Here is a 16,312-nt window from a genome sequence, read left to right as displayed (position 1 = left end):
TCACGGGAGAGGTCCCGTCCGGACAAGGAGACTCGTTCTCGCCGTACCCGTTCCAGGTCCCGGTCCTCGACGCGTTCGAGACCGTGTGCACCTGTGAAGTCTTCGAGGAAGACATCGACGTCTGAGGCGTCGAGGGCGTCGACAGGCTTTCTCGAGGCTCCGGCCTCGAGGAAGTCGTCGAGGCCGTCGACGCTCGGGTCGTCGAGGGACACGCTCGGGGCTCCGGCCTCGAGGGCTGTGTCGACGCCACCGATGCTGGAGGCGCTGCGTCTGACGTCGACGTCGATTTCCTCGGCGCCGATCCTCTCGCCGCCGATGCCGGTTCTCTCGACGCCGGCGCCGATTCGCTCGACGCCATCGACGCCTTTCGTGTCGGAGGTACCCCGTGGCACGGGAGAACCCCCTAGGAAGTCTCTGGTTAAGAGCAAGCACTCTCGGGTGCCTTCTTTTCGCCACCTGGACTATATTTCAGAGGCGGATGAGGATTCTGATGGCCTGGTTCCTAGTCTGGTTCCAGATGAAATTGTCTCGGGCCATAGTCAGTTTGACGATTTGAGACAGTCCCTGCATGATGCCAGTGGACTGGACACCTCTCCGGAGGTGGAGTTTTGTAGGCCTGAGCCTGGCTCTCATGCCGATTCTTCGTACCGGCGCCTTATGGCTAGGGTTGCTGAGTACTTGGGATGGTCTGCTCCCCCAGGGGAGTTTGTGCAGGATGATCTGACGGACATCCTTGATGTTGGTCCCCCAACTGACCCGGTACTGCCGTTCCATATGGCTTTACAGAGAAGGGTGGCGGCGGCTTGGACTGCTCCGGAGAGTCTCCCGGCGGTGGGCAGATCCTTGTCGCGAAAATACCGTCCAGCCAGTAGCGACCCCTGCTACTTGACCAGGCACCCCACTCCGGAGAGTCTGGTGGTGCAGGCGGCCACGGCCCCGGCAAAGCAGGCGTCGTATCCTACCATCCCTCCTGATAGGGACGACAAACGTTTTGATGGCTGGGCGAAGAAAGTGTTTTCTTCTGGGGGTATGGCGCTTCAGGCGGCCAACTCCATTTGTGCCTTGTCTCGTTTCACACACACTCTGTGGAACTGTGTTGCGTTGGCGGCTGAACATATTCCCGAAGGGGACGAACGGGATGGTTTCCTTGCTATGGTCCAGGATGGTAAGGATGCCATGTGTGAGTCCGTTCAGTCGGGTTTGGATTTAGCTGAATGCGTCAGTAGGTCCATGGCGGCGAGCACCGTGATACGCTGGTTTGCGTGGTTGCGGAAGTCGGGGTTTGCTCCTGATGTGCAGTCCCGGCTCCTCAACATGCCCTTTGACGGTGAACACCTTTTTGGCAGCAAGGCTGACGAGAGCCTTGAGAGGTTGCAGACCTCAAAAGCTGCAGCGAAGTCGTTGGGCGCTGCAGTTCGCCAACCTCCGCCTTTTCGTCCCAGGGGACAGCAGTGGAGGGGTGGTTCCTTTCGCTATTACTCATCCTTCAGTAAAGCGAGAGGAGCTGGCAGTCAAAGAGGCCATCGCAGGGGTACCAGAGGTGGACGACAGGGTACCCGTGGTGCCAAGGCCGCTCGGGCCGTTGCCTCTTTGCCCTCAGGTAACGCCGCAGCTGCTCCCACTCAGTCGTGAGGCCATGTCCCATGGTTCGCAGGTTGGGGGAAGGCTGGCGCAGCATCTTGTAGAGTGGCAAGCCATTACTTCAGATGTGTGGGTTCTGGAGATCATAACCCACGGCTACTGTCTTCCCTTTCGGCACAGGCCTCGCGACAATCCACCGGGGAACCTCTCTTTGCAGAGTCCGGATCCGCTCCTTGCGCAGGAAATTCAAGCCCTGCTGGAGAAAGGCACCATAGAACTGGTGCCTGTAGCGGAGAGGAACAAGGGATGGTATTCCCCTTATTTTTTGATTTCGAAGAAAGACGGGGGATTGAGACCCATCATGGACTTGCGCGGTTTGAACAAACTCCTCAGGAAGGACAAGTTCAAGATGGTTACTCTCTCTCAAGTCCTCCAGGCCCTTCAGCTTCAGGACTGGTTGGTGTCACTCGACCTCAAGGATGCTTACTTCCATGTGCCGATCCATCCCAAGCACAGGAAGTACCTGAGGTTCGCGGTTGGCGACTCGCACTTTCAGTTTCGGGTCCTGCCGTTCGGATTGACCTCCGCCCCGAGGGTTTTCACCAAGCTCATGGTGGTGGTGGCAGCGCATCTCAGGCAAGGGGGGATTCACGTCTACCCCTACCTGGACGATTGGTTGATCAGGGGGGGGCTCTCCCGAGCAAGTCCTGGATCATCTGTCCGTCACCTGCCGCTCCCTTCACAGGCTGGGCTTCTCCCTCAATTTAAAGAAGTCCCATTTGACGCCAACACAGCGGCTCCAGTACATCGGAGAGGTGCTCGACACTTCCCTGGGGCAGTGTTTTCCTCCCCAGGTGAGGGCTCTTCACATTCAGCAGATGGTGCACAAGTTTCAGCATGCCCAGACGCTCCCTGCGTTCGAGTTCTTGAGGTTGCTCGGCCTCATGGCATCCTGCATTCTTCTGGTGCCAGAGGCTCGCCTGCGGATGAGATCTTTGCAGTGGGCACTCAAGACGCAATGGTCGCAGTCCTCCGGCAGGATGTCGGACCCGGTTCAGGTGCCGCCCTCGGTCGCCCGGGATCTTCTGTGGTGGGCCGTCGAAGGCAACTTGATGAAGGGGGCTCCATTTTGGCTTCCCTGGCCGGAGGTGACGATCGTGACGGATGCATCCCTCACGGGATGGGGAGCTCATGCCAACGGGCTGACAGTCAGTGGTCGTTGGTCTCCGTCGGAGTCCAGACTCCATATCAATCTTTTGGAGCTGAGGACCATCAGGCTAGCCCTGAAGGCTTTTCTGCCGTCTGTGCGAGGGAAGAATGTCCTGATCCTGACGGACAACACAGTGGCCATGCACTACCTCAACAAAAAGGGGGGGGGGGGCAGGGTCACTTCCTCTGTGCAGGGAGGCGATGCAGCTCGAGTTCTGGGCCATCCAGCAGGAAGTTTCGATCTCGGCAGTTCATCTGGCCGGAGACGAGAACGTGACGGCGGACGATCTGAGCAGGCAGAGCGCAATCTCTCACGAGTGGGAGGTGGCTCAGGAGATTCTCCTGGAGATCTTCGCCCTTTGGGGGACCCCTCAAGTGGATCTCTTCGCCTCCAGTGTCAACCGGAAGTGCGAAAGGTTTTGCTCGCGGGAATTTCCTCCAGAAGGAGCCTTAGGAGACGCGTTCGTGGTGGAGTGGTCATTCCCGCTGCTGTACGCGTTTCCTCCAGTCCCCGTCATCCCGCAAGTGCTGCGGAGGTTACGGAAGTTCGGTTCCCGGGTGATCCTCATTGCCCCGGCGTGGGCTCGGAGGACGTGGTACCCGGACCTTCTCGACTTATCCATCTGCCCTCCACTTCGTCTTCCCTACCGAGACGATCTGCTCTCACGGGAGGGGGGGGTCAGGTTCTCCATCCAGAGGTCAGATCCCTCAACCTTCACGCTTGGCTTCTGAAAGGTTGAGGTATAAGGATTGGGACCTCCCTGAGGACGTGATGGAGGTGTTGCTTTCAGCCCGAAGGCCAGCAACAAAGTCTCTGTACCGTTGGCGTAAGTTCTGCGACTGGTGCAGAGTTCAGAATGTGGATCCTTTTGCATGTGACATTCCCATGGTTCTGTCCTTTTTACTTTCTTTGGCCCACAGGGGCTTGCAAGTGGGTACCGTTAAAGGTTACCTGGCGGCACTGTCCATCTTTAAGCGCTCGTCTGAAGAGTGTTCTTACTTTAAAATCCCTTTGATTTCACAGTTTCTGAAAGGGCTCACTAATGTGTTCCCTCCGTCACCTTTCCTGGTGCCCGGTTGGGATTTAAACCTTGTTCTTAAGTTTCTTATGGGTGCTCCGTTTGAGCCTTTACATTCTTGCCCTTTGAGGCTGTTCACTCTGAAAACTGTGTTTTTAGTTGCGGTTACTTCCGCTCGCAGAGTGAGTGAGTTACAGGCACTTTCAGTTAAGCCTCCCGTCACTGTATTTCACAAGGACAGGGTTGTCCTTAGAGTTCGTCCTTCTTTTCTTCCGAAGGTAGTGACGGAATTTCATTTGGCCCAGAAGGTTGTTCTTCCGGCATTCTATCCTCCTCCGCATCCTGGTAAGGAAGAGGAGAGGCTCCATAGGCTTGATCCTAGGAGAGCTTTAAGCTTTTATGTTTCACGCATGTCCCGGGTCAGAGTGGACGATCAACTCTTTATTGGTTACGCTGGTAAGCGTTTGGGGCAAGCTGTGACGAAACAGACTTTGTCTCGCTGGATTATTTTGGCCATCTCGGAGTGCTACCGCTTGGCGGGTAAGGACCCACCGGCTGGCTTGCGGGCCCATTCTACCAGGGGTATGGCTGCGTCTACTGCCCTGCAGAGGGGTGTTCCTATTCGCAACATCTGTGATGCAGCCACCTGGGCTTCGGTACATACATTTGTACGTCACTATTCCCTCGATTCCATCCGAGCACAGGATCTGGCCTTTGGCAAGGCGGTCCTTTGCTCTGCTATTTGATTGGCTATTCTAAATCTTGATTCTAAATTCTTTCCCTCCTCCTTGCCCTGGTACTGCTTTGGGAGTCTGTCATAGATATGGAATACGTCGGAAGACCCAATCCCCTCGAAGAACAAGTTACTTTCTTACCTGGTAACGTTCTTTCGATGGGATGGTCCGACGACGTAATTCCCATTCTCTGTTTCTAAACTACTTATATTTCATTAAACATTATTTTTCAACAAAAAAAATCGAAGGGGTTTACCCCATAAGCCATAAACTGTTTCTAAAAGACCGTCAACAGATAACCTCAAAATATTTTTCTAAGAATGATTCCCCATAAGTGAGAAAGTGAGAAACTTTTATAGAAAACCTTTCAGAAAAAATCACAATCATTTTCCTAACATGCATCTCCCAAAAATTGATTTTTAATTTAATTTTTAATTTTCACTCATTGGAAAAGTTCCAAGACATTTTTTTAAAACACTCTGAAATTATTTTTCTTGGGATTTTGCCAAAAATAAAATAGTCCTCTTCACTGGCCTAGCACCAAGGCCTTCTGCCATGCTATCATGCCTGCAAGTACCTTCTATTCTACCGAGTGGGGCAACTGCAGTTTGCCCTCCCCAATCTGTCCTCCTAATACATTGTCACTCCCCCTTTCAGGCGTGATAGCATGGCTTACCTTATCTTCCATGTTCAGTTAGTCCTGGAGACATCAGCTCAGGACTGGTTGATGTCTCGCCAAGTGTTCATGGGGATCCCAATACCCCCATCTGTGGGCCTTGGCATCTCTTAGGATCAGGAAGAGATATTGGAGCAAGCAGGACATTCAGGCTTGTTTCAAGAAGACATCGGGCTTTATTTCTTCCAATAGGCAAGACACATCTTACAGGCTGGTCATCTCTGGAACTCTGCTCAAATTGCTAAGTTTACCCAGCCTTAGGTACAATCCTAGGGAGGTGAAGTAATGGTTTGGTCACAAAGACAACCCTTCCTTTCAGTGATTCGTTAACTCATATGGCATGATGAATGATCTGCTCTTCTTTCTACTTTGTGATTTGCTGGCTTATATGCCACTCGACTGTCCCATCTGCCACTCGAGCCTAGTCTAAACCAGTTCTACTCACTCCTTGCCCCCTCCCTTGTCCTCTACATGAACGCTTATAAGAAAAGATCTCCACTGGTGTCATCATGACTCGCAGTAATCCACCATTTTAGGAATCGCCTGACTATGCCTGACCTATCACAAAATGGTGGATCACCCTATTTCTGGTCCTATTCTGACACCTGGTCCGATTCAAGTCTAGTTTTTTAGTACAATATACTTGGCATATACTACTTAACAAGCCTTCCATTATTTAAAACATTCTGACCTCATAACATGAATCGGTCTTTTAAGCGCTTTTCTGCGAAGCACTATTTTTATTCTAGTTTTCTGCAACATTTGAAGGCATTCATCACCCCACCAACTTATCTACGTTTGGTTTCAGGGGGAGTGGGACTATCTGTACTACATTCAGCTTGAGGGGGAGGGGATAGCCATTCCTTTACAGGCGTGTGTAGTGTTTGGGTGGTGTGTTTGAGCAAATAGAGGTGGGTGGTTAGTGCATTGAAAGAAACCCTGAGTGGTGGGTGAGAAGGAGCCGAGTCCAGAGTTGCAATATGACTGAGGGCCACAGCTTCGGGAGCAAGAAAGGCAAACATATCCCCAAAGGGAGAACGACTGATAATAACATAGATTCAGAGAAGACGTAAAGTGGCATGGCCGGAATACCAGAACATCCTGAACTGTATGACAAACTGTAAGCCTAGGTAGGGTCTTTTGGCAAAGACATAGGGTTGGGCGAGGAATGGTGGGCCAGAAGCCATATCAGCCATACCTTTCAACGGGCAGTTCCCAAAAGCATGTCTGTTATTTTATTTCCTTTTTAGAGGTAGGGGAAGAGACTAGATTAGAGTAGGATTCGGGACAGAAGACTTCATTTATGTATAAACATCCTGACAAGCAGCTTTTTCCCTATTTTTGTTCTAGTGTAGGCCTTGCAGTTAGAGGTTTTGTGAAAGACTTGCCCTTTTTTAAGGTGAAGAGAAATAAAAAAAGTCTAGGACAGGTACCTAAGTGTCAGAGTCCTCCTTTTGACCTGTTGCAGAAAACGTACATATAATCAAGGCTGCCAGAAAGAAAGCTACTTGCAACCAATACAGAAGCAAGTTGAAATGTCCTACTTTACTTACGTTTTGTCTGGATCAGACCAAGACCTTTATTAAAGGAGAGTTCCGGGACTTTTTTTTTATTGTCCCTACGGTTCGGCCATGTGTTTTTAAGCATAACTCGGTAGATCGTAGAAAACTTTCCTATGGACCTTGCCCGACTTTTCGTCCATTAACGCACTCGAAATCAGCCGCCATTTTATGATAATCCTATCACTTGCCGCATCGCCCTGGCTCACCTGCTTTTGCGGCACTAAATCAAATCCCCCGCCCCTGAGCCTGACATCAGCAGACGCGTACCGCCCATTTCCGAACGCCAAAGCACGTTTCGTGTCAACAATCGCTGCGCCTCAGCTAATGAAGTGTCGCCATGGAAACGGCAGGACGCCTCTTTCCTCAATAAGTATAAACACACCGTTTCACAACACACAGCAGCAGATTTTCGATTCCATTACTCTCGCTGTGTTACTTTGAGTATTCTGTGACTCGTTTCTGTGCTCTGGTCAGCTACCTTCGTTGATTGTAGCCCGTGTGAACAGATACCAGTACCACCGCTATAAATTATTTTACTTTCTTTACCACACAATGGCTACAATAATGCCGTATATGTACGAGCCCGAGTACACCGAGGAAGAACTACTGGAAAGGCAAGCACGCGAAAACGATGGGGATTCGGACGGCAGTTGGGAGGACCAGTCAACGGATGAAGAGCCTGGACCATGTCGCATGGACGGCGTCTCCACCTGGTGCACGTGCAATCGGTGCGAGCTAATGCCAACTGAGGAGGAGAACTGCTGCTGCCGTGAAAATTCCGGGTGCTTGGCCTACATTTCGGAAGGCGAGCCAAGTCCGCAATGCATCACCGAGCTGCCAGAGTTCAGGGAAGCCTGCCTCTCACGGACAGTGTTGAGGATGATGATGGTGCTTATGCACAAACTTTGCGGCACTGTTCGTCCGCGTAATCCGAGTAACGAGTAAGTATACTCTGGTTGTGATGTCAGTGATGCGACTACTATTTCATGGTCGTCTCCTACATATAAAACTACATCTACATATCATTCGAATGCATGTAAATTGGTTCCATGTTGTGCATTTTCTAGATAGAATTTTTTTCAAAGCAGAATGACATTTTTGTACCTGAATCGACAGTGATAAGAAAGTTGTCATTTTAATACAGTTTGCATCTTTCATTTTCACAGGTGGTACAGGCTGGTGGCCTATCGTTGCTTCACTTGGTGGCTTCACGGGAGGCTCGGACACCGCGTTCGGAGAGTAATACCTGCCTGTGCGGTACTTGCCATTAGACAACATTTCCCCAGCGACAGTGGACAATACCGCGGCTTTTCCCGGGATGTGCTGCAACCGCAACTTTACAATGTGTAATGTTTATTATTTATGTTCAATTGAAATTAAGATCTAAAATAAAACCCAACATATATTTTAACAATTGTTGTTTTGATTTTTTAAATGAATCTAGTGTGTCTCCATTGAATAGTCTTCCTGTGCCTTGTCTTGTCACACCACATGTCTCCGGCCAGCATCCTCCCTCACGCTGGCCGCCCACCTTCAATCCACATAACCGTTGAACCCATATGCAGCAGACATACATATGTTATTTTGCGGGTTGGCATCAAGCCTCCCGGCCTTGCCTCCTCCCCCAAAAATACTTACCACACCACTTTGTTCAGGGTCTCCAGGGTGAACTGCACCCATATATTCTCCTGGGAGGCTGAGGTATTTATAAACTCACCCCCCTGCCTTCCATGTACTAGATCCTGCAGCCTGCCTCTTACATGCAGTTAGATGGCCTCTCCTTGGTGAGGCCCTACGGCAAACGAGTCTTGTCTGCACGACCACCGCCCCAATCCACCCCCCGCCCTATCAAAGGCAGTTCGCATCGGGGTACTTGCGCTGGCAAGTGGAGCTGTCAGGGAGCGATAAAGGCCAAGAGGTGCCAAAGACCATGTACACTTCAAAGTGGTCTATAGAGCATGGGTTGTTGTTCCCATGTCTACCGCCAGACCCCGTGTCTCCTGCCAAGCATCTCCCCTCACGCTGGACGGCCCCCTGCAATCCACATAAGTGTGTCTCCATTCACGAGTCTTCCTGTGTCTTGTCTGCACGACCACCGCCCCAATCCACCCCCCGCCCTATCAAAGGCAGTTCGCACCGGGGTACTTGCGCTGGCAAGTGGAGCTGTCAGGGAGCGATAAAGGCCAAGAGGTGCCAAAGACCATGTACACTTCAAAGTGGTCTATAGAGCATGGGTTGTTGTTCCCATGTCTACCGCCAGACCCCGTGTCTCCTGCCAAGCATCTCCCCTCACGCTGGACGGCCCCCTGCAAACCGCATAATGCCACGACATATACACGTCATTCATTCACAAACACACCCCTGTTTCGAATTCTTTATAACCCACTTCATATTTATAATGAGAACTTCTTTGCACTTTGCTAGTCAACCCGTGAAGGTGCTGGTTATCTGCTCTTCGTCTCTGTGAACTTCCGTGACCACTTCGAGGAAACTCGTCAGTTTGCAACCTGTGAACTGCTCCCTGTTCTACGACAAGAAACTACTCTGATCCCTGCATCTAACTGTTTGCTCGTCAAGGTAAGGCCATGTACCATACTCATTTTGCGTCCAATTTCTTTTCGTTCAAGACAGTACATGCAAGGAACTAGTCACATGTTCTGAGTTTAGTCAAATTATTTTTCTATTTTTTTAAAGTTATTCAAATACTTATCCGCATGTGAATAACGTGTATAGTTCCAAGAACCAAAACATACCTTGCATTGAACCTTTTATGTAGTTAATTTTTTAACACATTGGTATTCATAGAGAATTGTTGATCTTTACTTTTCAGAACTTTCCACAATGCCTGCCTGTTCCATTGGCGGTTGTCCTTCGAAGACCCATAATAAATCTGAAGGTACTATAATGCATGTTTTCCCTAAGACAATAGATCAGATAAGAGAATGGGTCCGATATTGCGGATATCCACCCTCTGAGCTTGAAAGTAGAGTCCTAGAAGTCTTTGCGGACAAGAGGGGTGATCGATACCGCATCTGCAGCAGGCACTTTACCTCTGACATGTACTCCACATCATTGCTAATAAAGAAGAACACACCGCGAGCGAGGCGAAAATTGCTCTCAACCGCTATTCCCACTCTATTCGTCCACATCCCTCCACTGGTGAGTCAAGTTTACGTATTTATCTCTCGGCCTTGCGGTAGTGTGTAGCATTAGCTAACAATAATTTCCCCATTTATGTATCCACTCAATATGAAGGCGGAAGATTCTCCATCCGTGTCGTTATTGCAGTCATCAGCCACTTCAAGCGCCTATCGGGTAATCTTACTTGGCTATTCTGCCACTGACTTGTTTTAGGCATGTAAATCAATAGTTTTAATTTATCGTGTAATTATTTTACCTAATGGTACACCCTTATACTCGTCCTCTAGTCTTTGTTTTCAGTTATAATTATTGTTATCCAAAATAATTCAAGTACTGTCTTTCAGGGAGATGCTGAGGAGTCCAACGTATTGACGACTACCGTTGATGTCACTCAGATGCTCGAGGTACGTTTCAGGACAGTTCCATCGATGGAGATCATCAGATCTTGCATTCTTGTAGCGTGATTGTTACACACAATGTTTCTTTCGTTTTTAGCCATTGATATGTCCTTCTGTCGTCGCCCTCCTATGTGTCTTCTTTTTTCAATATTGTGTTCATTACTAATGAAAGTCCTATGTTTCAGGGAGTCGATGGAGCATTAGTCCAAGAAGAAGGGGGAGCGTGCAGTTACGGGTCGGCGCAACAGCTTGCAGAAGTGTGCACCGCAGTTACATCGTCCCTTGATGTTCTTATGCATTTCGAGGTATGGATACTGACAGTTCGATGAAGCGAAATCATATGACGTGATTACATCCGCTATACTTCCTTCTTTATTAACGCAAGTACTATGTTTCAGGGAGATGACGGAGCTTCTTCTACAAGAACATCACCCCTAGTAGTTGATGCAGATTTCTGGGTGGTGACACTTCCAACGATCGAGCAAATCGAATCATATTTAGATATCCATTATTTATTTTAGACAACTGATCATTTGTGCAGGTCTATTTAGATGAGCCGTTCACGCCTGCACAAACTTTCTGTTCTTTTTATCAAAATAGAAAACCATACTAATGCAATTACTGTGTTTCAGGGAGTCACTGAAGCATCATCTTCAATAATATCATCAATGGAAGTCTATGAGGAGCCCGAGGTATGGATCTTGACAGTTCCATCTAACTAGATCAACAATGCGTGAATAATTGTCGTTTGAATGTTCTACACAAAGCGTTCATTCGTGTTTTGCTATTGAGATGTACGTGGGTATTGGTCCCCAAGTACATTTTGTGTTTTCGATATTATTATACATACTAATGAAAGTTCTATGTTTCAGGGAGTCCATGGAGCGTCAGTGCGTGATGGATGTGCTTATCAGGAAAACATAGTCGTTGCAGCGCAAGAGGAAGTGGAGACATGCACACACGAGTCGGAGCAACAGCGTCCTGATGTTGAAGTTCGAGACAAGAAAGTTTCAAAGAAAAGAAAGCAAAAGAAGGTTAGTGTCCTGGTCACTATATTATGTTGTTTTTCACTGTTAATAGTTCAATACTGTAAGTTGTGTTTAAACTGAACACCCCTTTTCCAATATGTCCTCTATTTGCGAGTGGGTGTACGAACTAGATCTACACAGACAGTGAAGCGAACGAGAGATGTTGCTTGTCAAACCTTTTGGCAGGGACTTGAGACTGGAGAAGCATCGTGCCAATGGGAAGAATATGAAGTGATTGACAACGGAGCTATACCACCACCACCAGCCATTGATAGTGAATGTCCTCCTGGTAGTTCGCATGCAGTCGGAGATCAATTCACAGAATCCACACCCGCAAAAACTAAGACGGCGAGAAAGTTGAAGAAATTGTTTTATTCACCCATCGCCGGAGAAGGAACAGATGTTGCAATGGAAGAGAATGAAGTAGACGACAATGAAACACCATCAATATCACTGAACATAGCGGAAGACGATATCAGAGATTCTACCTTTCATGTGAGTGACATGTCCTCAACGTTACAGGCCGAACCAGCTGGGATGCAGAGTGACAGTATAAGGAAAGAGGCCAAATTCATTGTATTCGATAGTTGTTTGATTGATATTATTATTCGGATTAAATGTGGGCATTTGGTAGGTGGGGAAGTATGTGGGGAGCCATTGATTAATGTGACTCGTGCAATTCGAGGCACTAACCTTAAAATACATGCCACCTGTACAAAATATCATCCTTTCACATGGTCTGCACAACCTATGCTGGGACAACTGCCAGCAGGCAATCTACTTTGTGCAGCGGCTGCACTTTTTAGTGGTTCAAGTTTTAAAAAATTAGAGTCTTTCTTTCAGTTTGTGGGAATCCATTTCATTGCGAAAACTCAGTTCTACAAATACCAAACCGATTATCTATTTCCAGCCATTAGCGAAGCTTGGAGAATGGAAAAAATGTCTATTGATAGTACATTCGCGGGCAAACGGTTCAGGCTAGCCGGTGATGGACAGTGCGACAGCCCAGGATTTTCAGCCAAGTACTGCACCTACCACTTTCAGGACATGGAAAGTAAGAAAATTGTGAGTTTGGTGGTCGTGCAGGTGTCACAAAGTACATCCTCAGTGGCCATGGAGAAAGTTGGCTTTGTAGCATCATTGCAAGAACTACAATCGCGGGGAATGGTGATCGACCTGATAGCCACGGACAGACACGTTTCAATTGCCAAGACAATGAGAGAACAGTACAAAAATATCACCAATTTGACGTTTGGCATCTTGCAAAATCAATCAATAAAAAATTGTCGGCTGCAGGTAAAAAAAAAGAATTGCAAGGTATTTCACAGTGGTCCAAGTCAATCAGCAACCATCTTTGGTGGAGCTCAAAAACATGTGGAGGGTCGTTGGAAATTCTACTGGAAAAATGGCGGTCAGTAATGCCACACTGTACAAACGTTCACCGATGGAACACGAACCAACATTTCCACAATTGTGAACATGGCCATTTGTCCACAGAGGAGGCACGGAAGAAGAAGTGGTTGATTCCTTCATCACCCACTCACAAAGCCATTGAAAAGATTGTATTTGATAAAACTATAACAAAAGCTTTGAGGGGACTCACGGAATTCTGCCACACAGGAGATTTGGAGGTGTTCCACAATATGTGCCTCAAGTACAGGCCAAAACGATTGCATTTTGGCATGCAGGGCATGATAAATCGGACTCTTTTAGCGGTCTTGGCACATAACCATAATGTTGGCCGTCAACAAAGTAGGACGACCGGAACTTTAGGGACGCTTCGCTACAATAAGGCCTTCACTAAAAGAAGTAAACAATGGGTGATCAAACCAGTGTTTGAGGATATGCAATATGAGTTTATTGAGAAACTTATTGTTGACATCCTAGATAGGCACATAAATGGAGTTGTGAACGAACCTGTGCAGGGGACAACTGCATGGCCACCCAACATTGCCTCTGTTCCATGTCCACCTAAAGAAGAACTCATTGAGAAATACACATAACGGTTTAAATGATTGTAATTTGATTGTCTGTTCTCTCAAGTCTCCTCATGTCGCAGGCCCATTGAATATGTGTATCTAGCCAACCTTGTTCATTTGCGCATTAAATTAAACCAAACAGTAATATAAATCATTTTTCAATAAATATAGAATCTCTCCGTATTTATGGTTCTGTGTGGCTGCAAAGCACGCAGACAAAATGCAAAGATGGAGTGTAAATTTCAAGTCCTGTGAGAATGCCTTACACTGAATGTAGCTAACTTGGAATGTGTGCTCGTTCAAAGTGAAGGTCAGCTGCTTTGATTTTTTCTCGGGTGCCAGAATGGCCCACGACTCAGAATAAGGTTCTATTGTATTTTGACCTTGACAGGCCTGGACCACGTAAGAAACGATAATGAATATAATTTCAGAAACGAAAGCCATTTCATGTTCGTTCATTAGAAGAAATAACGTCGGCATAGAAGGAGTGGTATTTCGGGGCTGCCCTACGCACAGATGCAATGGAAAATGCAAATATAATGTAAGTAACTCTTTAGATGAGTTTATACCGCAATTTAATTACTATACAGTAGCTTTAAAGACGGGTTAAGTTGTACTTGTTCGTTCTATGTGGCATGTTTTGTACCGCGCACTATCTTGGGGAGAACCGTCTACTTTTACGGAAGCACCTCAAAACCTTTGCTTCTGCTTTCTCTCTCCCTCTCCCCTGCTACAACTGGTCCACTGTCTGCGATCTCGGTCCTGGGCCCTTCCACTCTCCACCTGCACTCCCTGTCAACCCCTGCACTGGGGGACTGTCTCAGTATCCTACAGCCCCCCCCCCTTGACGTTTAAAACCCAGTTGCACTGTCCTAGCTATGAAATAATTTCCCGACCGAATATATAAAATGAATAATTTTAATAAAGATCTGATGGTGAGACTAATTTCATTGTTTATGTTTTTCAAACAGGTACATCATGCATTACTGCATGTGTCACGAGTACCAGACACCGGCGGACGGCTTCTTTAACCGCCAGTTGCTTCTCCGCGTGAACAACGTTACCACCCTGACCATTTTATGGGACGATCGCCAAGTACAAGTATGCCCTTATGCGGTACTAACGGCTAGATGCAACATACAAACCGTTGTGGTGGCCTAGTGCCTCGTTGTTGGAACAGCCATGCGATTATCAGTGCGACCGAAGAGCTTATTTTATCGTAAACCAACACCCTGTTTACTGCACACGAACATCGCTTGCCTCAAGACGAACTATTTTGGATCGAGAGCAAATAAAAATGAAAATCGCTGAATATTCTCTAAACATTTGATGTCAAATAAATGTACTTTACCAAATTTACAATCTTGCGGTTTGATTTAAAAGTACAGTTTCATATTGCGAATTGTGGCGCGCTGTGTTGTGAGCTGATCTGTGTTGGTTTCCGGGTTCTGTGTGGAGTCGCGTAGAAGACGCCTGGGCGCGTTTGCCTACGCAGCACAGTCACGTCACGGATAGAGGCGGGGAATATGAATGTTTTGATAAAGTCTGTTTCAGGGGCGGGGGATTTGATTTAGTGCCGCAAAAGCAGGTGAGCCAGGGCGATGCGGCAAGTGATAGGATTATCATAAAATGGCGGCTGATTTCGAGTGCGTTAATGGACGAAAAGTCGGGTAAGGTCCATAGGAAAGTTTTCTACGATCTACCGAGTTATGCTTAAAAACACATGGCCGAACCGTAGGGACAATAAAAAAAAAGTCCCGGAACTCTCCTTTAAGGCTAATATCTTACATCTGCTGCTTCCCAGCTGGGCAAAAAGGATACTTTTCCATGATGGATTGTATCTTGCATCACTGAATCATATAATTCCCACTGCAGCGCTGTTCCTAATGGTCTTAACTCTCTAGCAAATAGAGCAAAGGCTACTACTGTTACCTTCCAAAGACATGTAATTTGGAAATTAATCAAGAAAGCCACCAACTGGAACAACCCCAAATCCCCCGTCCACCCCCCGCACTCCCTCCATCGAGCTAGATCAGATGCTAAATTTGGTCAGGCTATTCTACAGGACCTGTTTCATTAGAGTTGCTTCTCTGCCCTGACTAAGTTATGCTCTGTATTCGCACATATGTATGGAAGAAAGCCGACAATGGAGAAGAACAGTGACTATTTCTTAATGTCCACAAAAGAAAATCTCAAGATTGCCACCATGGACTTGACCATGTATATTCTCCATGATTCATTCTTGCAAATGCGCTTTGTCTCGGTGCCAAAATTATTGTTTACAATTGCTTATTTTTAGAGTATCTGTTTCATTCAAGGTAATAATCAAAGCCTTGCACTCTATCATGGACAGCGATTCTGGAGAACCATTGTTTCTAGAAAGTAACTTTTTCTAATGTTCAGTATAATTACAGGTTTATTTTATTTTTGATGATTGGTGTTAACGTATGAATGTATGGCATCGTAATGCATTTTAAGTTAACACTTCTCTGTTGGTGATCTGTTAATTCTAACAAATATTAGAACCATGGCTACCTGGGGAGGATCTACGCAGTGTGCATTGGATGAAGACATTGATGAAGAGGACTATCCTTCTGATGGTATTAATGCAGAAGAGGAAGAGGAGGAACTGGGAAAGCTGTCCAATGAAAACTTTTCATTGCATCCCCAAAGCAACATGAATCGGAACGAGCACACTGCAAAAGGAAAAAAGGACAGGTTAGTTTCATTTTATAGCATGGTTTTTAGTGGGTTTATTGCAAATCACTGATGGTTTCTTCAGAAAAAGGTAATGTTTGTCAGGTTTCTCATAGAATCCAAAATATTAATTGATGTGACAATGTTTGCAATGATCCACGTGACCAAGAAATGTTTTTTTAACGAAAATTGTCATACGAAAACAGACAATTAGAGCTTGCAATGTTGGGTTGGCCCGCCTGTGCCTTAACCTCAACCTTGAGGGGGGGGTACCTACATACCTCCCTA

The 16,312-nt window shown here is 47.1% G+C and overlaps 1 protein-coding gene across 5 annotated transcripts in view; it reads left to right on the top strand.

Annotated features, from left to right (window-relative positions):
* The window catches only part of PCM1 (pericentriolar material 1), a 2,166,942-nt gene that overhangs the window by 929,042 nt on the left and 1,221,588 nt on the right, over positions 1–16,312 (top strand). For all 5 annotated transcript variants that reach the window (XM_069631563.1, XM_069631561.1, XM_069631564.1 and 2 more), the window contains one exon: positions 15,851–16,045. In XM_069631563.1, the coding sequence (XP_069487664.1) occupies positions 15,851–16,045 (195 nt within the window). The remainder of the gene's footprint in view (positions 1–15,850; positions 16,046–16,312) is intronic.

Source organism: Ambystoma mexicanum, chromosome 6q (genome assembly GCF_040938575.1).
Source record: "Ambystoma mexicanum isolate Mex_15411 chromosome 6q, UKY_AmexF1_1, whole genome shotgun sequence".
In the NCBI taxonomy this organism is placed as follows: Eukaryota; Metazoa; Chordata; class Amphibia; order Caudata; family Ambystomatidae; genus Ambystoma; species Ambystoma mexicanum.
Note: the sequence above shows the minus strand (reverse complement) of the source record. Positions and strands in the feature narration are given on the sequence as shown.